This window comes from Chiloscyllium punctatum, chromosome 7 (assembly GCF_047496795.1).
Source record: "Chiloscyllium punctatum isolate Juve2018m chromosome 7, sChiPun1.3, whole genome shotgun sequence".
Lineage (NCBI taxonomy): Eukaryota > Metazoa > Chordata > Chondrichthyes > Orectolobiformes > Hemiscylliidae > Chiloscyllium > Chiloscyllium punctatum.
The window spans coordinates 60,952,003-60,976,539 of NC_092745.1; the positions used below are offsets into that span (position 1 = coordinate 60,952,003).

A 24,537-nucleotide genomic window follows, 5' to 3' on the forward strand; every position below is an offset into this window, starting at 1 on the left:
CACGTGTGCCTGCACACAAGCCTGGTGATATCAGTAACTGGCAAAAACATCTCCCCTTCCCAAAAGGAAAAAAAAATTAATCTGCAAGAGCAGTCAATGTCACTATCATCTATGCATTACATTTGGGTATACAAGTGCAGATAGTCCTACTGAGGCTCAGGTACTGTACAGAGAATCCCAGGAGCATGTAATTCTCCACAAACAATATGAAAGTAATACCGGCACAGTAGTACAGCTAGGTTGCTCTTCATGCTGGAAAAGCGAGAGACAGCAATTTTAGGATAAATTCGGACTTCAGGAAGCATTGAATACATAAGTCTTTGTCCCCAGCTTCATTGAATTCCCAAGGGTTGGATCAACAAACATTTTCCTAGTTGGAAGACAGCTTTGTTTTAGCACTGCCACGTGAAGTCTGTGCCTACATGCTCCTTGCGCCACCTAGGAGATAGTGTTCATATGAAACACAGCCTAAAATAAACAAAATTAACACCTAACTAGATAGTAGAGATGACAACCTACTAATTTTTAGTTTTGATTAAAGAACTGAAAAGCAGGCAAAGTACTAATTTAAGGAGGCATCGAAATGGGATTTTTAAAATAATTTATTTCTGAAAAAGACCAGACCGACTTCAGAATGGGAATATCATCTAACTTAGAGTTTTTGAGGAAGCATGTGAAATGCCACCACCCTCAAAATTACCGATTCTCAGATGCTAGTAAACCTTTGGCAGTTTGGTCTGGGATCGTAAGTGTCACAAGATTCACTGCTGAGCCTCAATATACAATTTATACCAAGGGCATGGATGAAGGATGCCAAATTTACAATACTAATATAGAAAAGTTAGTTACGAATAGGACATAACCAATCTATATCCCAATGCAGGCTCCTTGCAAAGAATTGCCAGAGTATAAAATAGGGAAACGTAAAAATGGCATGAAGAATAGAAAAGCAGTGTATCACTTAAATGGAATGGTGGGGGGGGGGGGGGGGGCTCACAAAACTGAAATACAGGAATCGGAGTATCCTATACGTGAACCCAAAACTTTACATGCAGATGCAGGTGATCGGGAGGGCAAATGGAATGTTATTGCTAAGTGCAAGGAGAATGGAACAGAAAAAAGGACATATTTGCTCAGGATGCTGAAGTGATTTTTTTGCCACTGGAACAGAGGCAAAATTCTAGGGGGACTAGAATTAGTGTTCAAAAATAATGGATACCCTATTTAAGATGGAGATTTTTTTTCCTCTCAAATGTTGAGAGCCACTGAATATTTTTAAAGGTAGTGGTGGATCAACTTCTCGGTAGTCCAGTATCCAAGGTTATCTACAGTAAGCAAAAATGGAGAGGAGGTCACAATCTGTCAAGCCATGATTTTATTAAATGGCAAAGACGACCAAATGGCAGATTCATATATTGGTGAGCCCTGCATTCAAAGTGCAGTTATTTTCTTCAAATATGATAGCATTAGGGTGTTAAAGCTCAGTCTTACCTCTGATGGAATGTGCTGTTCCACAGCTGTGGCAGCAGTAGCACAACAGATCCACAACAATACTAGCACGGAAAGTACCAGGGTGGTGGTTAATATCCAGCGAGGGATTCCAGCATTCCTGAAATATCAATGATTTATTAGGTGGTCAATAATTCTGTACTTATAGCCCTTTGACTGGAGTTGATTAAACAGCAGTGAACAAAAATGTTTGCAAATATATTGCTTTTTCTGTGCCTTCATTCCTTGCCTATGAACTAACAGCTCTTTATGACTCAAGGTGGAAGCAAGGAAACTGGTAAAGTGGCCACAGGTCACCTCCTCTACTTCCATTTTTGTCTCTGCTCAATGACACTGTTGGGTCCCAGAAATTACATTGCCAACTTGGAAAGTAACCTCAGTCCCTGGCTGGCACATGACAAAGCACCACAACTTATCCATTGTAATGAGCCTGATGTTCACAGGAAAGAACTAAACCAACATCAAATTTTTAAAAAATAACAAATTCAACAGGTAAAATGATATGACCCCCCACAACACATCAAATTGATGAAAGCCGCCTTTCTTTCTGATAAAGACAATTGTAAACATCTAAAATTATTTGTGCTAACACTTTTCTGAAAGTGTTCATTTGCTTTAGGTTAGTTTTATGGTCATTATGGATCATTGAATTGCTCTAGTTCAAATCTAAGCCCAGAGGGGATTTTAACAATAACTGTAAAGAAGAATGCCTGGAGCGAGTACATAATGGGATGGTTTCCTTGGTCAATACATTGAGGAACCGTCTACAGAACCTGCTAAAAGAAAGGGTTATAGACTCAAGATATTTACTCTGCCTTTTCTCCAGATGCTGCCAGACCTGCTGAGTTTCTCCAGCTATTTGTTTTATTTGCAATTAAAATATATATTTTGGTTCTGACTTCACAAGGAGGACGACACAATGCCCTAAACATACAATTTCTAGTTAGAGTGATGAACTGAAGGGGGAAAAAGAAATTTGGTATTTGTACGGAAATGTTATTACAGAAATTTATGAGATTAAAGGCCATTAAATTTCCAGGTGTCAATAATCTACACCCTAGAGTGGCCCTAAAATAATGGATGAATTGATGGTCATCATTTAAGATTCTATTGATTCTGGTATAGATTCAATGGATTAAAGGGCTGGTAATGTAACGCCACTAGATATAAAGAAAAAAGGGAATTCCAGGCCTTTTTTTGGTGGGGGAGAAAAAGAGACTGAGAAAGCAAGACAGGAGGATGATGCAACAAGGGCTGGATGTCCGATAGGTGCAGCAGGCAGTGACGACAACAAAAAGCATCTGGACTTAGTGAGAGAATGGATAGAGGAGCAGGAATGTCTTGCTGCTATTGTACAGAGTAGGTAAGTGTGGCGCTAGAAAAGCACTGGTCAAGCAGCATCTGAGAGCAGGAGAATTGATGTTTTGGGCCCTTTATCAGGAACATGAGGGAGTTAAGGGGGTTGAGAGATAAATAGGAGGAAAAGGAGGCGAGAGATGGTGATAGCTCAGAGGGGAGGGCGGAGTAGATAGATGGGAAGGAAGGCGAACATATAGGACACTTCAAGAGGGCAGTGCCAGGTTGGATTGGTGGTGGGTGGGGGGAGGGGGGAAAGAAGAGTCAGAGAGGCAGAGAAATTATGAACTCAACATTGATGCCATGTGGTTGAAGGGTCCAAAGGCAGAAGAGGAGGCATTTTCCCTCCAGGTGACAGGTGGCTAGGTTTTGGCAGTGGAGGCAGCCCAGGACTTGGCGGAGTGGGAGGGGGAGTTGAAGTAGTCAGTCACAGGGCAGTGGGATTGCAGAGCCTTGGTGAGACCATGCGTGGAGTAGCGTATGCAGTTTTGTTCTCAGCTTCTGAAGATGGATATTCTAGCTATGTACAGAGAGTAACAAAGATTTACTAGACAGATTGATGGGATGGCTGGACTTGGGCATGGAGATATTGGATTAATTGGGACAGAATTGCTGTGTGTATTTTGAGGGGCAAGCAGAGACAGCTCACAGAAGCTTGCAAGATTAAAATGAGACTTAAAACAGGGTAAATGCACAAAAGATGTTCTGGTGATCACTGGTGAATCCAGAACCAGGGGCCACAGATTAAAGGATACTAGAGCAGCCATTTAAGACCAAGATGAGGAGAAGTCTCTTCAACAATAGTAAACCTGTAGTTGAATCAAAAACACTGAACACTTTCAAAAAGCAGTTAGTCATAATGCTGAGGGCTAAAGAGGTCAAAAGGGTATGGGGAAAACCAGGTAGAAGGGTATGGAGTTGAATGATTAACCAATGGATAATATTGAATGGCAGAGCAGGCTTGAAGGACTAAATGGCCTGCTCCTATTTTCTAAACTGATAGGTCGGTAGTTGTTTAGACATTGAGGACCATCACCTACATTTTAAACACTCAGGTAGATTTTCCATAGGCCAGTCAGTTGTATCTCAACATTTAGGAATTGTAGACAGGGATTCTGGAATCTTCATTGTGGCATACTCTTAAGAAACTGTCCTGGAAACTGAATTACCCACTACACAAGTCTTCCAAGCTAGGATCCCTTTGAAAGTCTTCATTTAAATTGGAAACTTTTGATGGCTCCCATGAAAGAGTAAAACGGTTAAAGCATTGAATACTTAGTCTAACTCACAACTAGTAACTATTCATCTAAATACCACACACCCCTCAACTACACCTTCTGAGACTCCATTCTCCCTCTACTCCAAGAGGCCAAACTCAACATCCCACTATCCAATGGATTCAAATCAGGCAGATCCTACTGCCAGACCCACCCCGTGTCCATTCCATGACAGCAGCTTTCAGAGTGGTTGTCAAGACCTTAAAATATCAGAAGAATACAGCAGCAAAATGCTGTGAAAGGAGAAGTGGTCGCCTTCCTCTGACAGCTCTCTGCTACGAAACAACTGTCAGATTGGAAATATGGCTCCATAGTTTAGAAGGAGTCTCAAGTGGTATCGCATTTCAGAAATGCCAGGTTACCTTCTTTCATAGAAAGGAGGTGTCAGAGTAACATTGCTACTCCCTGGAAAATCTAGCTCACTATTTCCAAAGTTTGAACCTGTTATCATCAAACTCTAGTCCCCTCTAATGGCAATTAATGAATATCCTGCAGGATCAGGAATTCTCAACTGATCAATTATAACAATTCTACAGCATTACAGATCAATACCATAGGAAAAAGGAATACACTATTCTGTCCCTAAAACCCATTTCATCATTCAATTACAAAAAGGAACTAAAACTTAGAGCCACATTTATGACCAAGTATCTCAAAGCACTTCACACACATGTACTTTTGATGTCTCACTATTGCAAGAGAAAAAAACACCAATTTGTCCTAATGATAAAATGCATGTCTCTAACAACTGATTTAACATCTATTCCCCATAATTAACATCAGGTTGTCTAGGTAGAGAAACGGATCGTCAATGTCTCTATTCTGTAAAGTACAAGTATGGATAGTGCAAGCTGCTAAGGCTTACTGATGAGACTTTCAATTTTCTACTTTCAAACATGGCATAAATTATCTCCCCTGTTACAGGATGCCTTAGCAAAGTAGCAAAATGTTACTAGACTAGTAATGCAGTGCGTTGGCTCTAATGATTTAGAGGCAAACTAAAATACAACCACAGCAGCAGGGGTAATTTAAATTCAATACATTAATGAACCTGAAAAAAAGATTAGTATTTATGAAAGAACCAGATGTACATATGAAACCCACCCTGATTTACTGACTTGAGAGGAAATCTACCATCCTTACATGTCTGGCCTACATGTGACTCCAGAACTACAGCAATTTGGTTTACTCTTGACTGTCCTCTGACATGGGCAAAAAAAGTGAGTGAAGGGTTTTTGCCCAAAACAGATTTTCCTGCTCCTCAGATGCTTCCTGACCTGCTGTGTTTTTCCTGCACCACACTCTTGTCCTCTGAAATGGCCTATCACTTAACTCCTACAGAGAAAGTGCACTGTGCAGTGTAACTGCGACAATTGCAATGACTCAAGGTGGTCACTCACCACTACCAAAGGCAATTAAGGAGGGGAATAAATGCTGGCCTTGCATACAAATATTTGTTTCAAAAATAAAGTGTCAGTTTAGATTGGTGATTGAGTGTAACTTGATTGATTTCAGGACATCCATTCTTACACTAGTATGCAAGTTGGAGAATCATCTTAACTATAGTTAGGCTGTATTCCTGCACACATTAAATCAACTCATTATACAACTATTTTGAATGGATGGAAGATATGATTCATTCTCAATTTTGCCGAGGCACAATTCACCAAAACACCTACCTTGACAAACATTCCAAGACACTCTGGTATTCCTGTTCATGACCTTCTTTCATAAACAAGCCAGTTCCATGTTCCTTTCGGAAAGTTTTGCGAGTATCATCATAAATAGCCTTAGCTATGTGATCTATTGATAAAGAACACAAAAGATAGTATTGTTGAGAATTTTGAAAAGCATTAGAAACTAACAAGATGTTAGTTTTCTGGGTGATGTTCAATTCCAACACAAGGAAATCTGTATAAAATGGTGCATTAGGAGGAGTAGTCAGGAAAATTCAGCATCAATGACTACAGAAACAAATGTAGACAGAAACAAATAGCAAGACAGAGCACTAAAGATGAATACAACAATAATTCAAACAATCCTGGAGAGAAACATAATACAGAAAGATAATTTGTGGATATGAATACAGTCTTGCGAGTCCAAGGCAGTTTGCTGCATCACAATTAAACAGCATGCATATGATACTCCAGGGGAAAAATCCTTATTATTATGTTAATGAAGTAACTTGATGAAGTGGCAAAAGGGATTTCAGGAGGACAACTAAAATTTAGACAAACAGATTTCAGGAGGTTTCAAAAAAAAAGATGGAAAAGTCAAGAACAGAACCTCCGTTGCATGGATCTTAAATGAACTGAAAACTGAACTGTTAGTGGGGAGGCAAAGAGTATGAGAATTGGAGGAATAGACAATCTGGAGGAATTGCTGCAGGGCTTCAAGTCATACAGCATGAGGCGATAAACTATGAAGGATTTAAAACACAAAAGATCAAAAATTTGAAATCTGAAGTATTTATGGACTGCAAGCTAAAAATAGCAGCAGATCTTTGGAACTCAGTGGTGAACTAGCTGGAGAGAAAAGTCAGTAACCAAACTTGAATCACAAAATTGAATTCTAAGAGCAACACCAAGCATGAGTAGTCCTAGCAAGCTAGGCTGCACAGAAATGACAAATTGTTGAATAGAGTGTTGATTAGACCAAAGAAAACACAAAAAAATTAGATCAGAGATAAGGAGGATGGATACAGTCAGTCAATAAAAAATGTTACACCTGACTTGTAAAGGGGCCATTCCTATACCATGGGAGGGAAAGTAATCTATTCTGACAGATTCAAGAAAACAAAGTTACTGTAAAGTTGAGAAGGAATTACAATAACATTGTAAGACAATTGAGGGGAAGAGCTGGACAAATGGGCACATGTTTACAGAGCTGTTTTTTTTCGATGCAAGCATAATGACACCACTTGAAACGGGAGGACAACTACCCTGCCAAGATCAGTTATACCAGCACAGACCTGAATTCACACTTCGATATTCTGTTTAATAGCTTTTAAAAGTTGGTAACATATTCAGCTAAAGAGTCACTAATAAGTAATCATTTAAAAAAACTCAACAGTGTTAAGTCCGTAATGCACCGATGGTAAGGATGCTACTCTGCTCAACTGGTGGTGGTAGCTGTGCTTCAGGTTTGAATACTGCTAGACATCCTACCTGGGTGATTATCTCAAATATCTGCTACCAAAGCAAATAAAGCAGGTTTGCTGACTACCTGAAAATTATCCCTTTAAAAAAGGCAGTCCTACAACAGGAATTTATCACAGTTGGTTTAAAAAAAGTTTACCTGACAGTGCTTGAGAAGTTTCTTTTGAATTTTCTGTTTGCAGTTCAAATTGTGGGACCATAAACTGTACATCTGGTTCAGACTGGAAGGAAAAGGCAAAGAATAAATATTTTAAAATTCGACAGTTTTAACTTGCAGGTAAAAAACAGGGCAAAATATTTGCAAATCATCCTGGATATCAAACCCATACTTGGATAGAAGAAATTCGAAATATTGGGCTGTGAAATAAGACAGATCATAAGTGCCAGTTTACTCAGACTCTATACCTTCACTGTGATGCTGATTCAAAAACTAAATATGACAATAAAACTAAACCAAGGACAAAGCTTTTCTACGTACTAACCTCAAGATACAAGTTATCTAAACCAATTTTGATATTTTGAAGAACTACCTACCTCTTGCCCTCCACCTTTTCTGCCTATAAAAGGTTTTTCATGTTATGAAATATTGTTTATTTAATAACTATACCTTTTTCCTAGAATTTTTTTAAAATGGAAGCTCCTTTCAAATTAGTCAAAGGGTGATAGATTAGTTTTATATTAAAAAAACTCATTTCCAGCAAATTATCCAATTGCATCATACATATCTTTACGTAATTTATTAAAAAGGCCATCTGCCTGGCTGATTCAATTCATATACTGTACATTGATGTATCCCTTCTGTCAAATACACTTCAGGATGACCAAAGTAGTTGAATGACCAAAGTAGTTGAAAACATTACAGTTGTTCATTTAAACACTTCCCTGATCCAAAAGGATGATACAAACACTTAAGGATTGTTCAAAGGAAATTTTATGCATATACATTCACATAAATAAAATCAAATGAAAGTGCAAATGATAGGATCACTGTGCATTTACGGATGCTGACATAAATGATTTATTTCAACATTCAGTCATTTGTATCCAATTCATAGATCACAAACTTAAATCTTAACTCTTAGACTGCAGAAATATAGCTTCAGACGTGGCTTTGGTGTTTAAATTTTAATTTCCATACAGCATCAGTAGTCAGTACATGCTGACAAATGCACATACGTAAATTATCCTCCAAGGACTGCAAAACACATGATAGCTTTGCCTGCTTGACAACTAATCAAAGGACTTTGCACTATTTACACCTACAGCTGATAACTTATTAAACATCAAGTTGCAAGTGTTATTCAAAGCCTTATAGATAAGAAACTCCTGCTGTCAATCCCTAGTCCATGTAAAGATGATGACCTCAGCAAGGGGAGAATTGGGCAGTGACCTGAGAATAGACTGGACCGGAACCTTATTCCTGATAACCACTGGAGGAGGAAGAACAGTGTCCCTGTGCCATCTGTAAAATAAGGCTTGGTTCGCTGTAAATCTGCAACAATTAGTATATATAATTAATCATCTACTGGCATGTGAACAAGATAAGCAAGGATTGAAGGTATTATGTAAACATAACACAGGAAACATTTGGCAGAGGACAGAAGCAAGCAGTTTTACAATGACATGCAATAATCAAAATTCTGACATACAATGCAAAAGTAGTAATTTTGCAATGATTATAAACTGACCAGATGTCATTCTGAAGGGTTTTATGTTCACTGTAGCTTAAAATGGCAGCTGATGAGTTTATGAACATTTAGTTACAGGTAAAGTTTGCTTGCTTCAAAAGGGACAGATTAAAAAGTAAGAGTATATAGCAGTTGGAAGCATTTTCAGATAATTTGGCGAACCTGCATTTGAAAGCAAGATTTCAGTACATAAGTTTGCTAAAGCAATAGAACTTAGTGTTCAAAATTCCATTAATTTTTGTCCACTTAATTTTTCTAACCATCTACACTCATGTTCTTCTAATTGCTTGATTATCCATAATGCCACCTATTTCACAGAGTCATATAGCACGGAAAGAGAGACTCTTCGATCCAACACCAGCCTGATACCCAAAACTGATCTAGTCTTATCTGCCAGCATTTGGCCCATATCCCTCTAAACTCTTCCTATTCATGTACCCATTCAGATGCCTCTTAAAATTATGTAATTGTACCCACCTCCACCACCTTCTCTGACAACTTGTTCCATACACTCACCACCTTCTGTGTGAAAACATTGCCCCTCAGGTCTCTTAAATCTTTCCCTATCATCTTAAATCTATGCCCACTAGTTTTGGACTCCCTACACTGCCTTGGTAACAACTTCCTTCTCAAAAAAGATGCAGTGAATGAAATCTATGTCAGTAAAAAAAGATAAATCCACAACAGCATGCATTAGAGAAACACAAAATCCACTAAGTAGAAAAAGATAAATTTGGCAAAAGGTTAACAGTTCTCTCCAAAGAATCGATCCACAGATGTGAGCTTCTTAATTCAGATGCGGCACACTTACAGCACCATTTGCATTTACTCATGCACTAAATTTAATTAACAGCAAATGTTAGAGTGCAAAACTGTTACCTGGAAAACAACTACTTTGCCATCATCGGTTTGCAAATAGAAGGTCCATGAAGTGAAGAAGCTCTGAGCTGAATTCATCAAATCACTGTAGAAAGCAGACATTATGCTGATGGGGTAAACGAAGTGGATTTTTGGAACCATGGACATGAGCTGTGGGAAGATGATCATTTGTAACTCAAAAGTATAGTAAAACTATCCCAAGTTAAAGTAGAATAAGGAAATTATATTTAGTACTGTGACTCATTGATAATCCCTGTGCAATTGAAAGTTAAATGAAATAGCTAACATGCATTTTGGATTAGATCTGTAGATCCTCAGAACTTGCATTAGGTTGGCATCAAATTCTCAGCTTCTGTAGCTGATACATTGCATCTGCAATCTGAAAGGTTTTCACTATGTTGATATCTTTCTTTAGTTTTATTACTCCAGTCCTCAACCATGAATCTTATTTTCTTACCCATTAGCTTTTGTTCAAAATTTTATAAAGCTGTGCAAGTTTCTGCAAACTTTTTTCACATTTAGTTGTAGTTTTCTGAAGGAAACTACACATAAATGAAATTAATTAGCCAGGAACAGACTGGATGGGATATTTTATAAATCCACCTGAATCTTTCTGCCATCAAAAGTGAAGAATCAGCCAACATAACCAAGGATAGCCTGCACCCATGGAACTATGTCCAGCACTAGCACATTTCCTTGTCTTCTGAAGGCAAAACTTGAAACTTTAGCCCTGTTTTAGGGCAGAAGGGAAGCCAGCAACTGCGCTCTTCCCCATGAAGTACAAACAGAAATAAGGTGCATTTCCCACTTTTGGGAAAGTCTTTTAACCTACAGGGCTCCCAATCACAGGAGCCAAGACAATTTGAGTACTCAGGTCTTCTCTCGAACAGCAGATTCTTAAGGAATTATATCGTCACTTACTGGGAGCAGCATCCAAATAAAGCAACATCTATACTGATTGCAAAGGTCACCCAACCAGCAAGCAGCAACAATAAAATTGAAGCTCTCTGGCATTACACAATGCATATTCTTTACCTTGTTAACCCACTACCCTTGTCTCCAGCATCTCATTGTTTACTGCACACTTTTATCTGGTCAAAGCCATGCTAGCTGAGCCTTTGTCACCCAACCCTAAATTTAACACTCTCCCTACTTGCTTATACCTTATGCACATTCTCATAAGTTCCCAACTGCAGATGCAAAAAAAAAAATTGTCTTTTCCACTCAGTGGAGACAGGATGCAAGCTGGCAGACCAAATGCATTTGAGTGTATTGAATGAGGATTTACTGGCTCTCGATGAAAAGAGTCTTGTTCACAAAGGATACATACATAGGCATATGTATACATGTTTGACATCAGCATTAAACAACAGATATCTGGTGACTGAAGTCTAGGCATGTGAAGCCTAGACGTGTGAAGCCATCAACATCCTCCAGCATCATATTTGACAATGTTGATAAATGGTAGCACAGAAATATTCTATGGTATTTGTCTTGCTGATGATCAGACCAAACATTACACAGATGTGTTCATTTGCAAAAGCTGTTCCTTGATATGGAATACCAGTGGAGCGCAGTCAATGTACAGCAACTCCAAGAACTTAGGCATGCAGGGCCAAGGAACCTTTCATCAGTCTGGCATGCAAGTTGACACCCTCTGAAGATGGCATGAAGGCACATCAAAAGCAAAAAAAAAAAGATAACCTATGCAATCCCAAAGTTGACCTAGTGTATTATGTTGCCATAAACAGCTTAAGTAGTGAGCTAGTTTCTTTTTCCAGCAGTTTAACAGACCCATCTCTACTCAGATGAGACAAATGTCATGGTGAGATCAATAAGGATTTAAGAATGGTCTCTTTTGCTCACAGCAATTCTTTTGCAGCTGTCAGACTAAGAAGATCACATCAATTAGAAATTTCCCAGTACTGAAACACTGGAATACAAGGTAGATATTTTCAGCCAGGATTTGCAATCTACCAACAGCAACACAGACAAATACTTTTACCACAATCTTCAGCAAGGAAATCATTTGATAATTTGTTACAACCATTTCAGTCACTCATTCTTGCACAGGGTATGCTTGTGTGATGCTAGAGGACAGGAATGTCCAGTACTACATCAGAATCTTGATCTTTGTCTTTGCCAAAATGAATCAATAACTTTGTTCAGCTCCTCCATTGTGGATGTGATGTCCAACTCTGCCATGATGAGTGAGCTTTCATGTTTCTAACTTCAGTGAGAATGTTCCCCACGAAGAGGGGTACAGTTCAAGGTACTATTTGACTTCATGCAAGAAACACATGGAAAGATTAGTTCTCCTGCTTTTGTGCTCAGATCAGTTTACTTTGTTGATTGACCTCTTCCTTTGATTTTTTTTCAGATGTCCCCCTAACATTACTTAGGTCAAAGGATACGAGAGGATTGAAGCTATCCTGATGAGGAACAAAATCATGCAATCTTTTCTCGGTGTTTAAACCTGGCTCTCACACCACATCAAGAAATAGGAAATAAAAGAAAATGGTGTCAATGTTCAAATGTGGATTGCACTATGACTTCAAAATTTACTCTAGCTCAGATATCGCCATCAGCGTGAATTGATAAAAAACTCTTAACGTTCACTAGCAAGGTCATTTGTTAAACCAAATCTCCCTTTGCAAAAGATAGCATTGAGCCCTTTTCCTGAATGCTGTATACCATACGGTGAAGTTACTCCCATCGTCTGTATTATAGGAGCTGCATCATTTGAAGTGTGAAAGAATGGCAATATATTTGCAAGTCAAGATGCTGCGCGACTTGCCAATGATAGCATCCTCAAGTACCTACTACACTTGTCCTTTTAGGTGGCAGTAATCATGGGTTTGAGAAGTACTTTAAACACCATAGACAAGTGATGATACAGAAAGAAGCCATCCAGTCAGTAGGTCTTCACAGGCCAGAGAAAAAAAATTTACTACTCACCCATTCTAATCCTACTGTAAAGACAGCACACTGGTTAGCACAGCTGCCTCAACACCAGAGACCCATGTTCAATTCCAGCCTCGGGTGACTGTGCAAACTCCACATAGACATTCTCCTTGCGTTTCCTACCTTTGAGGCCATATAGTCTGATTCCACATAGAATCAGAACAGAATCATGCAATCCCTACAATCATTTATCAAAGCCCTGCAGGTCAAAACATTACAAGCACAGATCAGGTACTTAAATGAACAACTGAAGATTTCTGCTTCACCAACAAACCTGGCAGCAAATTCTAGATGAGCACCAATTGCTGGGCATAAATATTTCCCTCGTGTCCCTGTTCTCTTTCTACAAACCACGAGAGATCTGTGCCCTGGTAACTGACCATGCCAGAAGAGTGAAGAGATCTTGGAGTACTTGGTTGGTGTCCCTCAATAATGCCATTCCTCAGTTTTAAGAGAAACAACTGTAGTCCAAGCAATTTTTTGGATCACCTGCAATTTTCAAACCCTTGTAACATAGGAATAGGAATAGGCCACTTGACCCTTTCAATAGGTTTGTGGTTGATCATCCAACTTAGCACCTCATTCCTGCTTACTCCCCATATCCTTTGCTCCCTTTAGACTCAAGAACTACAAATACCTCCTTAAAAAACATTCAATGTTTTAGCCTCATCTACTGTGTGACAGGAACTCCACAGGATCACTACGCTTTAGGTGAAGGAACTTCTCCTTAGCTCAATGGCCTACTCAGTACCCAGGGACCGTAACCACTGGTTCTGATCTCAGTTTTGGGAAGATCCTTCCATTGTTTATCCCATCTCGTCTTGATGGAATTTAAGTTTGTAAAGATTTCCCTTCCTCATTCTTGAAAATTCCCATAAACATCACCCTTAAAAAGTAGTAAATCTTTGTTGCACTCCCTTTATTGCCAGAACATCTTTTACTCATGAGACCAAAACTGCATACAATACTCCAAGTGTGGTCTCAAAGTTTTGCAATTACAGGACCTTCTCCCTTTCCCAATCTATCACCGTTCAAATAATAAAAATTGGTCTTCCAGCTTTGCTAACAAATTGGATAACATCTTATTTACCCAGATTATACGTCATGGCATTTGCCCAATCATGCTGCATTCTAAAACCTCATCCATATTCTTTCAAGGGAAATTGCATCCTCCTGTACCAAAGCAAACAGGATTGGACACAAAATTCCATGTGTGGCCCATCCAGCTTTTTATTAAATATAGTGCCAGCATTATACCCTGCTTTTGTTTTATCTACCTCATCCAATGCTCATGCTTTACCTTATTGGCTGGTCTTGTCATCTCCAAGGACATGTAAACATGCACTCCAAGATCTCATCATTCCTTTATCCCTTCGGTCTTTGTGCATTACAGAGGGACCTCGATTATCTGAATACCAGATTATCCAAAGGAGATCAAGGTCCCGATAGAAACGTTACATCAAAAGAACAGTTTCAACCTTGATCGTGTCTTTTGTTTAGTGATTAAAAGAGATCTCCACTTACTGAAATGCTACCGATAACAGTCTCTGGACATCGATGGGAGCCCAGGCACCATCTCCAAATGACTGACCACCCGCCCCCTACTCTCTCCCCACACACTTTCCCTGGAGTTCTACATAGGGTGACCCCTAAATCTCCCTTCCCCAGATATTCTCTCTAACATTGCCTTGTACAAGGCAGAGGTGGAACACAAAGTTGTGTGCATGCCAGCGTGCGTGCGTGCACTCATGCAACTTACCCCACAAAGGCAGCAGCAGTCTTATTGTTGGTGTCCACTCCGGCTGCCCCAGAGGGGGAGGGGGGGCTGACGGGGGCAGGGGGATGGCCAGGAGCACGCCACTGGCCAGGGTTGGGGTTACACGGGATGGCTGTGCTGGATGGGGTTGGGGGGTGGGGCTCGCACGCAGTGTGCTGCAGTCTCCTGACCAGGGAGCAGACTTAACAGAAAACCGAGCCCCAGAGGAGAGGCATCGAATCGATCAATCAAATAAATCAATTATCTGAATGAAATAGTGCCCACTGATCTTATTTGGATAATCAAGTTCCTCTGTACTTAGCTTTGTTCATCCTTCCCAGATGCATACCTCACATTCTCTGGTCTGAATTCCATTTGCCACTTTTTACATTTCTACAATTGACAGCCATCGTCTTCACTAGGAAGATCATGTCCAATTTCAGTCATCTGTAGACTTCCCAGTCACACTGCCCAAACTTAAGTCCAAATCATGAATAAAACCAAACAGCAAGGGATCCAACACTAAGCCCTATTGAACATCATTGGAAACTGCTTTCTACTTGCAAAAACATTAACAGTTATCCTTTGTTCTGGTTTTGTCACCAAACAATTCCTCTGCAGCCCACAAGGTTTTATTTTGCTGACTAATTTAGATTAGATTACTTACTGTGTGGAAACAGGCCCTTAAGCGCAACAAGTCCACACCAACCCTCTGAAAAGCAACCCAACCAGATCCATTCCTCTGCATTTATCCCTTCACCTAACACTATGGGCAATTTAGCATGGCCAATTCACCTAACCTGCACATTTTTTTGGACTGTGGGAGGAAACCCACGCAGAGACAGGGAGAATGTGCAAACTCCACACAGACAGTTGCCGGAGGCAGGAATTGAACCCTGGTCTCTGGCGCTGTGAGGCAGCAGTGCTAACCACTGTGCCACCGTGCCGCACACTAATGGGTTCTTGTCAAATGCTAGCTTAAATCCATATTATCAACATCCATTGCACATCCTCTATATTACTTTGTTCCTATCCCAAAACTATTTTTTTCAGCAAGTTAACTTTTACTCAATGCTAAGAACAGTTGTAATAATTTGCCCTAAGTCACAGAAGATCCCATAATAAATTGGTCTATCCCTTGCACATAACATGATACCATGCTCAGAGCTGCAATTGATATACAAGATGTGGTGAAGGAAGGAATGATTGCCCCCCCCCAATCACACTCAGGATATGGGCTGGAGAACAATTCAAACCAAAGGAGTAGCCATGGGCACCCGCATGGACCCCAGCTATGCCTGCCTCTTCATAGGCTATGTGGAACAGTCCATCTTCCGCAGCTACACTGGCACCACCCCCCACCTTTTCCTCTGCTACATCGATGACTGTATCGGCACTGTCTCGTGCTCCCACGAGGAGGTTGAACAGTTCATCCACTTTACCAACACAGTCCACCCAGACTTCAAATTTACTTGGACCGTCTCAGACTCCTCCCTACCCTTCCTAGACCTCTCCATTTCTATCACGGGCGACCGAAACACAGACATTTACTATAAACTGACCGACTCCCACAGCTACCTAGACGACACCTCCTCCCACCCTGCCCCCTGTAAAAATACCATCCCATATTCCCAATTCCTTAGTCTCCGCCGCATCTGCTCCCAGGAGGACCAGTTCTAATACCGAACAACCCAGATTGCCTCCTTCTTCAAAAGACGACAATTTCCCCCCAGACGTGGATACTCTCCACCGCATCTCCTCCACTTCCCACTCCTCCGCCCTCGAGCCCCTGCCCCTCCAATCACCACCAGGACAGAACCCCACTGGTCCTCACCTACCACCCCACCAGCCTCCATATACATCGTATCATCTGTCGTCATTTCCGCTACCTCCAAACAGACCCCACCACCAGGGATATATTTCCCTCCCCTCCTCTATCAGCGTTCCGAAAAGACCACTCCCTCAGTGACTCCCTCGTCAGGTCCACACCCTCCACCAACCCAACCTCCACTCCTGGCACCTTCCCCTGCAACAGCAAGAAATGCAAAACTTGCGCCACACCTCCCCCTTTACTTCCCTCCAAGACCCCAAGGGATCCTTCCATATCTGCTACAAATTCACCTGCACCTCCACACACATTTACTGCATCCGTTGCACCCGATGTGGCCTCCTCCATATTGGGGAGACAGGCCGCCTACTTGCAGAACGTTTCAGAGAACACCTCTGGGACACCCGGACCAACCAACCCAACCACCCCTTGGCTCAACACTTCAACTCCCCTTCCACCAAGGACATCCAGGTCCTTGGACTCCACCGCCAGACCATAGCAACACGATGGCTGGAGGAAGAGCTCATCTTCTGCCTAGGAACCCTCCAATCACAAGGGATGAACTCAGATTTCTCCAGTTTCCTCATTTCCCCTCCCCCCACCTTGTCTCAGTCCCAACCCTCGAACTCAACACCACCTTCCTAACCTGCAATCTTCTTCCTGACCTCTCCACCCCTACCCCGCCCTATCACCCTCACCTTAACTTCCTTCCACCTGTTGCATTTCCAACGCACCTCCCCCAAGTCCCTCCTCCCCAACTTTTATCTTGCCTGCTTGGCACACCTTCCTCATTCGTGAAGGGCTCATGCCCAAAACGTCACTTCTCCTGCTCCCTGGATGCTGCCTGACCTGCTGCGCTTTTCCAGCGACACATTTTCAGTTCTGGACAACATTCATTACCCATCCCTAACTTGCCCTCAAGGTGGCAGTGGTGAGCTGTCTTCTTGAAAACTACAGTCTATTTGGTGTTGGTATATTCATAATGTTGTTATGGAGGAGCTCCAAGGGTTCAATCAAGCAACGCTGAAGGAATAGCAATATATTTCTAAATTAGGACAGAGTGGCTTGTCATATTCTCATTTATCTTCTGCCCTTGTCATTTTAGACGATGGCGATTGTGGGTTTTGAAGTTAAAAATCACAACACCAGGTTATAGTCCAATAGGTTTAACTGGAAGCACACTAGCTTTGTGCGTCCAATTAAATCTGTTGGACTATAACCTGGTGTTGTGTGATTTTTAACTTTGTACACCCCAGTCCAGCACCAGCATCTCCAACTTATGGGTTTTGAAGACTCTGTCCAAGGAACATTGAGGAATTCCTGCAATGCATTTTGTAGATAGTAAATACCATCTGCCGCTGGAGTCCTGGTGGTGGTGGTGGTGGAGGAATGAATGGTACCACATTCACAAACAAACAGATGGGCTGCTTAGTCTTGGGTCATGTTAAAGCTTCTTGAGTTTAATTGGAGCTGTACGCATTCAGATATATTCTATCACAGTCCTGACTTGTATTTTGTAAATGCTTTGGACAGATCTTGGGGTGTCAGGAGGCAAGTTAACCGCTGTAAGATTCTCAGCCTCTAATGTGCACTGGCAGTTACATACTTAGATGACTAGTCCAGTTCAGTTTCTGGCCAATGGTAACCCCAGGATGTTGATACAGGGGGATTCAGTGATGGTGAATGTCATTAAATGTTGGTTAGATTCTCTGTTGTGGTGGTCATTGCTTGGCATTTATGGGGTGTGGAGGTTACTTTCAATTACCAGACAAAAACTGAATGTTCCCCAGAGAATGTTATAGTATTCGAATGGTTTCACAATATGAAGTTGTGAATGGATCTGAGCAGTGCACAATTAGAATATATCCCCAGTTTTGATACAGCGACAGTCATTCATAAGCAGCTGAAGATGTTTGGGGCTTGGATGCTATCTTGAAGGACGCTTGCAATGATGTTCTGGGGCTGAGATGACTTACCTCCATAAACAACTATCTTCCTTTGTACTAGTTTGTGACTCTAACCAATGGTGGGTCTTTCCATCGATTTCAGCTTTACTTGGGCTCCTTAATATCCCACTTAAATCTAAACCTGCACTTTTTAAGGACAGTCAGCTTGCCTCATGTCTGGAATTCTGCATGTAGGGCCATCCTTTGCCTGTTTCTATTTCTCAGAATGAGCATGTTTAATGGCACTGAAGGAAACAAAAATATTCACTTCGATAAATGTAGCTTTAAAATTTAAAGATAAAACTGTGGGAAAGCATAAACAATACCAGCCATAGGATATCATAATCAGATAACTTTCAAATCTGAAACGTGGTATGGAAATGATCTACTGGGATGTAGATTTATCTGTATGAGCATTCCACCATTCTTGTAACTGATTATTGGTTAATAACTACAAGTTTTGTTAGGGTGGGGAAGTTGCATTTAAGTTAACATAAGGTTATGTCAGACATCAGTCTATTTAGGTTTCTCTTTCAATAGTTCTTTAAAAACTTGTTCTTTTCAGAACTTTCAATCCATAATTTCAGTCTTTCCCATTACATATGTAAATGCAAACATTGAAAAGGTCAATAAAAATGTATTCACAGGTTCCATTAAGACTTTGTACACTTGTTATGCAGTCTCCTCTTTCCCAACTTGCTTCCAACCCTCCATTTTCACATTATAAATATTTCTAGTCTTCTATTAACTTTCATTCTTCCAAATTGGTAACCAGTTTATTTCTTTCTCTTACCTGTTTTTGTCTCTGCTCAGCAAATGGCAGCTGGTTTTCACATCCCAGGTTGCAAGCAAATTGCTCACCTTGTTGTTTATATGCTTCTGCACAAGCTGAAAAGATAATGTAAATTGTAAAATAGAAGGCATTTATGTTTGGCCAAAGTTAGACTCAGATGACCTCTGCAACAATATCATATGAATAAGTATGTCTAAGTGTGCACAATGTAGGAACCGGATTACCATTTATGCTCAATATTGTAATTAAATGTAAAAAGTAGTTTCATTATCAGCAAGTACTGGTTTTGTTTCACAGCGGAGTTTATTAAGTCAAGAGTTTGCTAAAATACACCCACAACTGTGCATTTAGATGTTTACCCTTCTAAAGCATATTTATTCAAAATGAGATTTCAGCCCCATTTGTTCAAATGGTGCTGCTATTACATGATTTTCTTATATTGCATGAACTACTGTATTATATCAGAACTAATTAAAAATTACAGCTATCCATACCAATAAAAGTACATTATCTTCAATGCATCGTTCCTGTAGTGCATTTATAGTACTATACTAAATAAACTCAACACCCACCCCTGTAATCTATAATATTCTGAACAATTAAAATCAAACCTGCAGTGGAGGAAGAGGCACTGCATGATTCAGGAATATATTAAATTATTCAAAGAGCAATGAAAATTAGTTCAAAATTAAGCAATGCAATCCAGTTTCCTGTTAACTTCCAGGTAAAAGTGCATACATTCAAAATAAACATTGTCTTTAAAAGACAAAAATAATGTTAATGCATTAAAGTGAAGCAGCCTAATGCATCCATTAAAAACACTGGTAAAGCCACTTGTTATGGACCATGCCTGACCCCCTCTAAAATATTTTAAGAATGTAGACCAGAACTTAACCTTTATAGCGGTTTTAAACAGATGTAAGGTGAACATTACAGGAGTGACACAGCTGGTCAAATTCTATTTTGTTTAAAACTGAATCATTTATTTACACACTAACAAGAGAAAATTGAATTTAGAATAGCATAACTATTTGAAAACCCAACGGACATGAAAAAGCTACTTAAAGAGCTGTTCTGATTTCCTGCAATATCCCATAAACACACCCCTTGGCAAAAAGGTAAATGCAAACATGTTCTTACAGGAGAGATGTCAGAGAGAGAAAAACAAAACAAAGAGGATCAGCATGGAGCTGCTTCTTTGAGTCCACAGCTAAAAACTAACCCAAAACTAGATGAACCCTGAAATGGGAGAACTGGCCACTCCCCTTTCATTATACAAGTGTTTTTAAAATAAAAACCTGAAAGCCTTTTGATTGGACTTAGGCAGCATCTGTTAGCCATTATCAAAGTAGCCAGTTCTGCCTTTATGACCCCTCAAACAAAAAGACAGAATAACCTTAAAGGAGTAGCATCGTCACACACAACTTTCAGATATTGCCTTAAGTATTTGTTATGTAATATTGCTTTAGCAAACAAATCCTTTCAACAAAATGGTGTCTCTTTGTTAAAACTTTGTTCTGACATTTTAAGTACTCTATTTCTTCACGGCCATAATTTCTCTACAAAACAAAATCATGAGAAGCGCATCTAGTTTCAATAAAAGACTGCCCATTTGCCCATTTTTATTTCAGTGAAAAAAAAAATCATATTTTTAGTATGGTAAAAGCACAGATCTTGAAACTTCTCTCGAAACAGAAGTACCCTAAAACAGCCCAAATCCAATAATCCATTGAATTAAAATCAATGATACTGAAAAAGCCAATAACAGAAGCTCCGATAATGTGTGCATTTGGAAGACTTGGAGGCTTTCAATGCTTTCTGCCAAGCAACAGTTCTGAAATATCCCGAGCCAGCAAACAGGGCACTGTAACATATATGTTTTTGCATCTATCACTAAAACTGCCCACTTTTCAATATATATATTTTTTTAAAAATCAACTTCGTTATTGCCTCATTTCATCTGTTGCTCAAAACCTCATCACTGCTTTTATTACTTCCAAACTGGACTTTTTCAAAGCTGTGCTGGAGGAGAAAGTTTATAAAGAGTATACTGTACACAGATCAGCCAAAACTTTCGGCCTAACTTTCACCAAGATTATTACCCATCATTCCTAGTGCTACTGTTATATAATGGTACCAGGTTAATAAACAATTCTCATGCTGGTTTTCAGTTGCCTCAATGAGCACTATCCTACCCCTGTAACCTCATTGAAATTCTAATATCTTCAGATATCTGCAGTGTTCTAATGCTGGTATTGAACATCCTCGATTTCAACTGAAAAGCAGTTTACTATTGGTCAACCTCAGAATTCTTTCCTTAATGAAAACCTTCCTATATCTCTAGCTTCTCTTTTAAGAAATTTCTGAAAATGTAATTTCTTGAATAAGCTTGTGGTCAGCTTCTCCAATTCTATACACCTGTGCCAAATGTTGCTTGAAGGCATGGGACATTTTGTAATGCAAGGCATTTAAGTACAGATTTCATTAGATATAATGAAGAGCAGAATGTCTAATTTAACAGGTCATCGAGCCATACATTGCAGAAATATTCCTTCAGCCCATCGAATCTGCACTAATATAACTATTACGGCGCTAATCCCAACGACTTGCACTGGTCCTATATCCTTGAATATTATGATATTTCAAGTGCTCATACAAATTTTTGTTTTTGAAGGTTTAAGTTTCTGGCCTCCAATATCTTCCCAGGCAGTGCATTCCTGATTCCCACCATACTCAGTGAAGGTGCCAGTCTTAAAACTGATTTTTGCAGTACAAATTTTTAAAGATGCGGGCTTAACTAGGTTCCTTTTACAATGTAAAATATAAAATGATTTATACATCAGTTTCTAGTTTGCCAAAATGTTCTATTGGATCACAGTGCATCCATGACAAGCTACAGAGTTTAAAATCTTACCTGATTCACATTCATTTTTGGTCTTGTTTAAGTCTGTGCCTTCATCAACAAATTGACAAATAGAGAAGAGTCTGCATCCTCTCTGGCAAGCATAGAGTTCCTCCTCCTATAATTATGGAGGAAGGAAAATTTTTAAAAAGCCACTTCTACTGGTACATCCAAATAGAGTCAAAGAGTCAGATGTACTGCATGGAAACAAACCCTTCAGTCCAACCCGTCCATGCCAACCAGATATCCCAACCCAATCTAGTCCCACCTGCCAGCACCCGGCCCATATCCCTCCAAACCCTTCGCATTCATATACCCATCCAGCTGCCTTTCAAATGTTGCAATTGTACCAGCCTCCACCACTTCCTCTGGCAGCTCATTCCATATGTGCCCCACCCTCCGCATAAAACGTTGCCCCTTCGGTCTCTTTTATATCTTTCCCCTCTCACCCTAAATCTATGCCTTCTAGTTCTGGACTCCGACCCCAGGGAAAAGACTTCGCCTAGTTACCCTATCCAGGCTGCTCAAATTTTGTAAACCACTATAAAGGTTACCCCTCAGCCTCCGATGCACCAGGGAAAACAGCCCCGGCCTGTTCAGCCTCTCCCGGCAGCTCAAATCCTCCAACCCTGGCAACATCCTTGTAAATCTTTACTGAACCCTTCCAAGTTTCACAACATCTTTCTGATAGGAAGGAGACTAGAATTGCACGCGATATTCCAACAGTGGCCTAACCAATGTCCTGTACAGCCGCAACATGACCTCCCAACTCCTGTATTCAATACGCTGACCAATAAAGGAAAGCATACCAAACGCCTTCTTCACTATCCTATCTACCTGCGACTCCACTTTCAAGGAGCTATGAACCTGCACTCCAAAGGTCTCTTTGTTCAGCAACACCTCCTCGGACCTTAGCATTAAGTGTTTCAGTCCTGCAAAGATTTGCTTTCCCCAAAATGCAGCACCTCGCATTTATCTGAATTAAACTCCACCTGCTACTTCTCAGCCCATTGGCCCATCTGGTCAAGGTCCTCTTGTAATCTGAGGTAACCCTCTTCACTGTCCACTACACCTCCAATTTTAGTGTCATCTGCAAACTAATTGTACCTCTTATGCACACATCCAAATCATTTTATGTAAATGACAAAAAGTAGAGGACCCAGCACTGATCCTTGTGGCACTCCACTGGTCACAGCCCTCCAGTCTGAAAAACAACCCTCCACCACCAATCTCCGTCTACCACCTTTGAGCCAGTTCTGTATCCAGTTCTGTAGGCTAGTTCTCCCTGTATTCCATGAGATATAACCTTGGTAATCAGTCTCCCATGGGGAATCTTATCAAACACCTTACTGAAGTCCATATAGATCACTTCTACCACTCTGCCCTCAATCCTCTTTGTTACTTACTCAAAAAGTCAAATCAAGTTTGTGAAACACAATTTCCCATGCACAAAGCCATGTTGACTATCCTTAATCAATCCTTACCTTTCCAAATACATGTACATCCTGTCCTTCATGATTCCCTGCAACAACTTGCCCACCACCACCAGGCTCACTGGTCTTTAGTTCCCTGGCTTATGCTTACCACCCTTCTTAAACAGTTACCATGTTAGCCAACCTCCAGTCTTCCAGCACCTAACCTGTGATTAATTGACAATACACATATCTCAGCAAGAGAGCCAGCAATCACTTCTCTAGCTTCCCGGAGTTCTAGGGTACTCCTGATCAGGTCCTGGGGAGACTTCCAGCACTTCCTCCTCTGTAATATGGACATGCTGCAAGGTGTCACCAGCTATTCCCTACAGTCTATCTTCCATATCCTTTTCCACAGTAAATACTGATGCAAAATATTCATTTAGTATCTCCCCCATTTTCTGTGGCTCCACACAAAGGCCGCCTTGCTGATCTTTAAGGAGACCTACTCTCTCCCTAGTTAGCCTTAAATGTATTTGTAAGAACTCTTTGGATTCTCCTTAATTCTATTTGCCAAAGCGATCTCATGTCCCCTTTTTGCCCTCCTGATTTCCCTCTTAAGTAAACTCCGACTGCCTTTATACTTTTCTAAGGATTCACTCGATCTATCCTGTGTATACCTTACATATGCTTCCTTTTTCCTTAACCAAACCCTCAACTTCTTCAGTCATCCAGCATTCCCTATACCTACCAGCCTTTCCTTTCACCCTAACAGGAATATACTTTCTCTGGATTCTTGTTATCTCATTTCTGAAGGCTTCCCATTTTCCACCGTCCCTTTACCTGTGAACATCTGCCCCCAGTCAGCTTTTGAAAATTCTAGTGCTATCAGTAATTGTTTGTATGCATTTTTAAGGCACATTTTTTCTTATATTGACTTTGAACAATGGAAAATTCAAGATTCACTTTTGTGCAAAAGCAAAATGCAATACTTTTACTACCAACAGCAGAGGGGAACAAAAAAAATACAAATACTGAAATTGCATCAAACAGACAACATCTGAAAACA

General features: G+C 40.3%; 1 protein-coding gene across 1 annotated transcript in view; it reads right to left on the reverse strand.

Moving 5' to 3' along the window:
- tmem59 (transmembrane protein 59) overlaps nt 1-24,537 on the reverse strand; it is a 34,061-nt gene that overhangs the window by 2,800 nt on the left and 6,724 nt on the right. Inside the window, exons 2-7 of the mRNA XM_072573734.1 lie at nt 22,069-22,174; nt 19,155-19,249; nt 9,868-10,017; nt 7,440-7,521; nt 5,822-5,945; nt 1,492-1,609 (exon numbers count right to left, since the gene is read on the reverse strand). Of these exons, the coding sequence (XP_072429835.1) occupies nt 1,492-1,609; nt 5,822-5,945; nt 7,440-7,521; nt 9,868-10,017; nt 19,155-19,249; nt 22,069-22,174 (675 nt within the window). The remainder of the gene's footprint in view (nt 1-1,491; nt 1,610-5,821; nt 5,946-7,439; nt 7,522-9,867; nt 10,018-19,154; nt 19,250-22,068; nt 22,175-24,537) is intronic.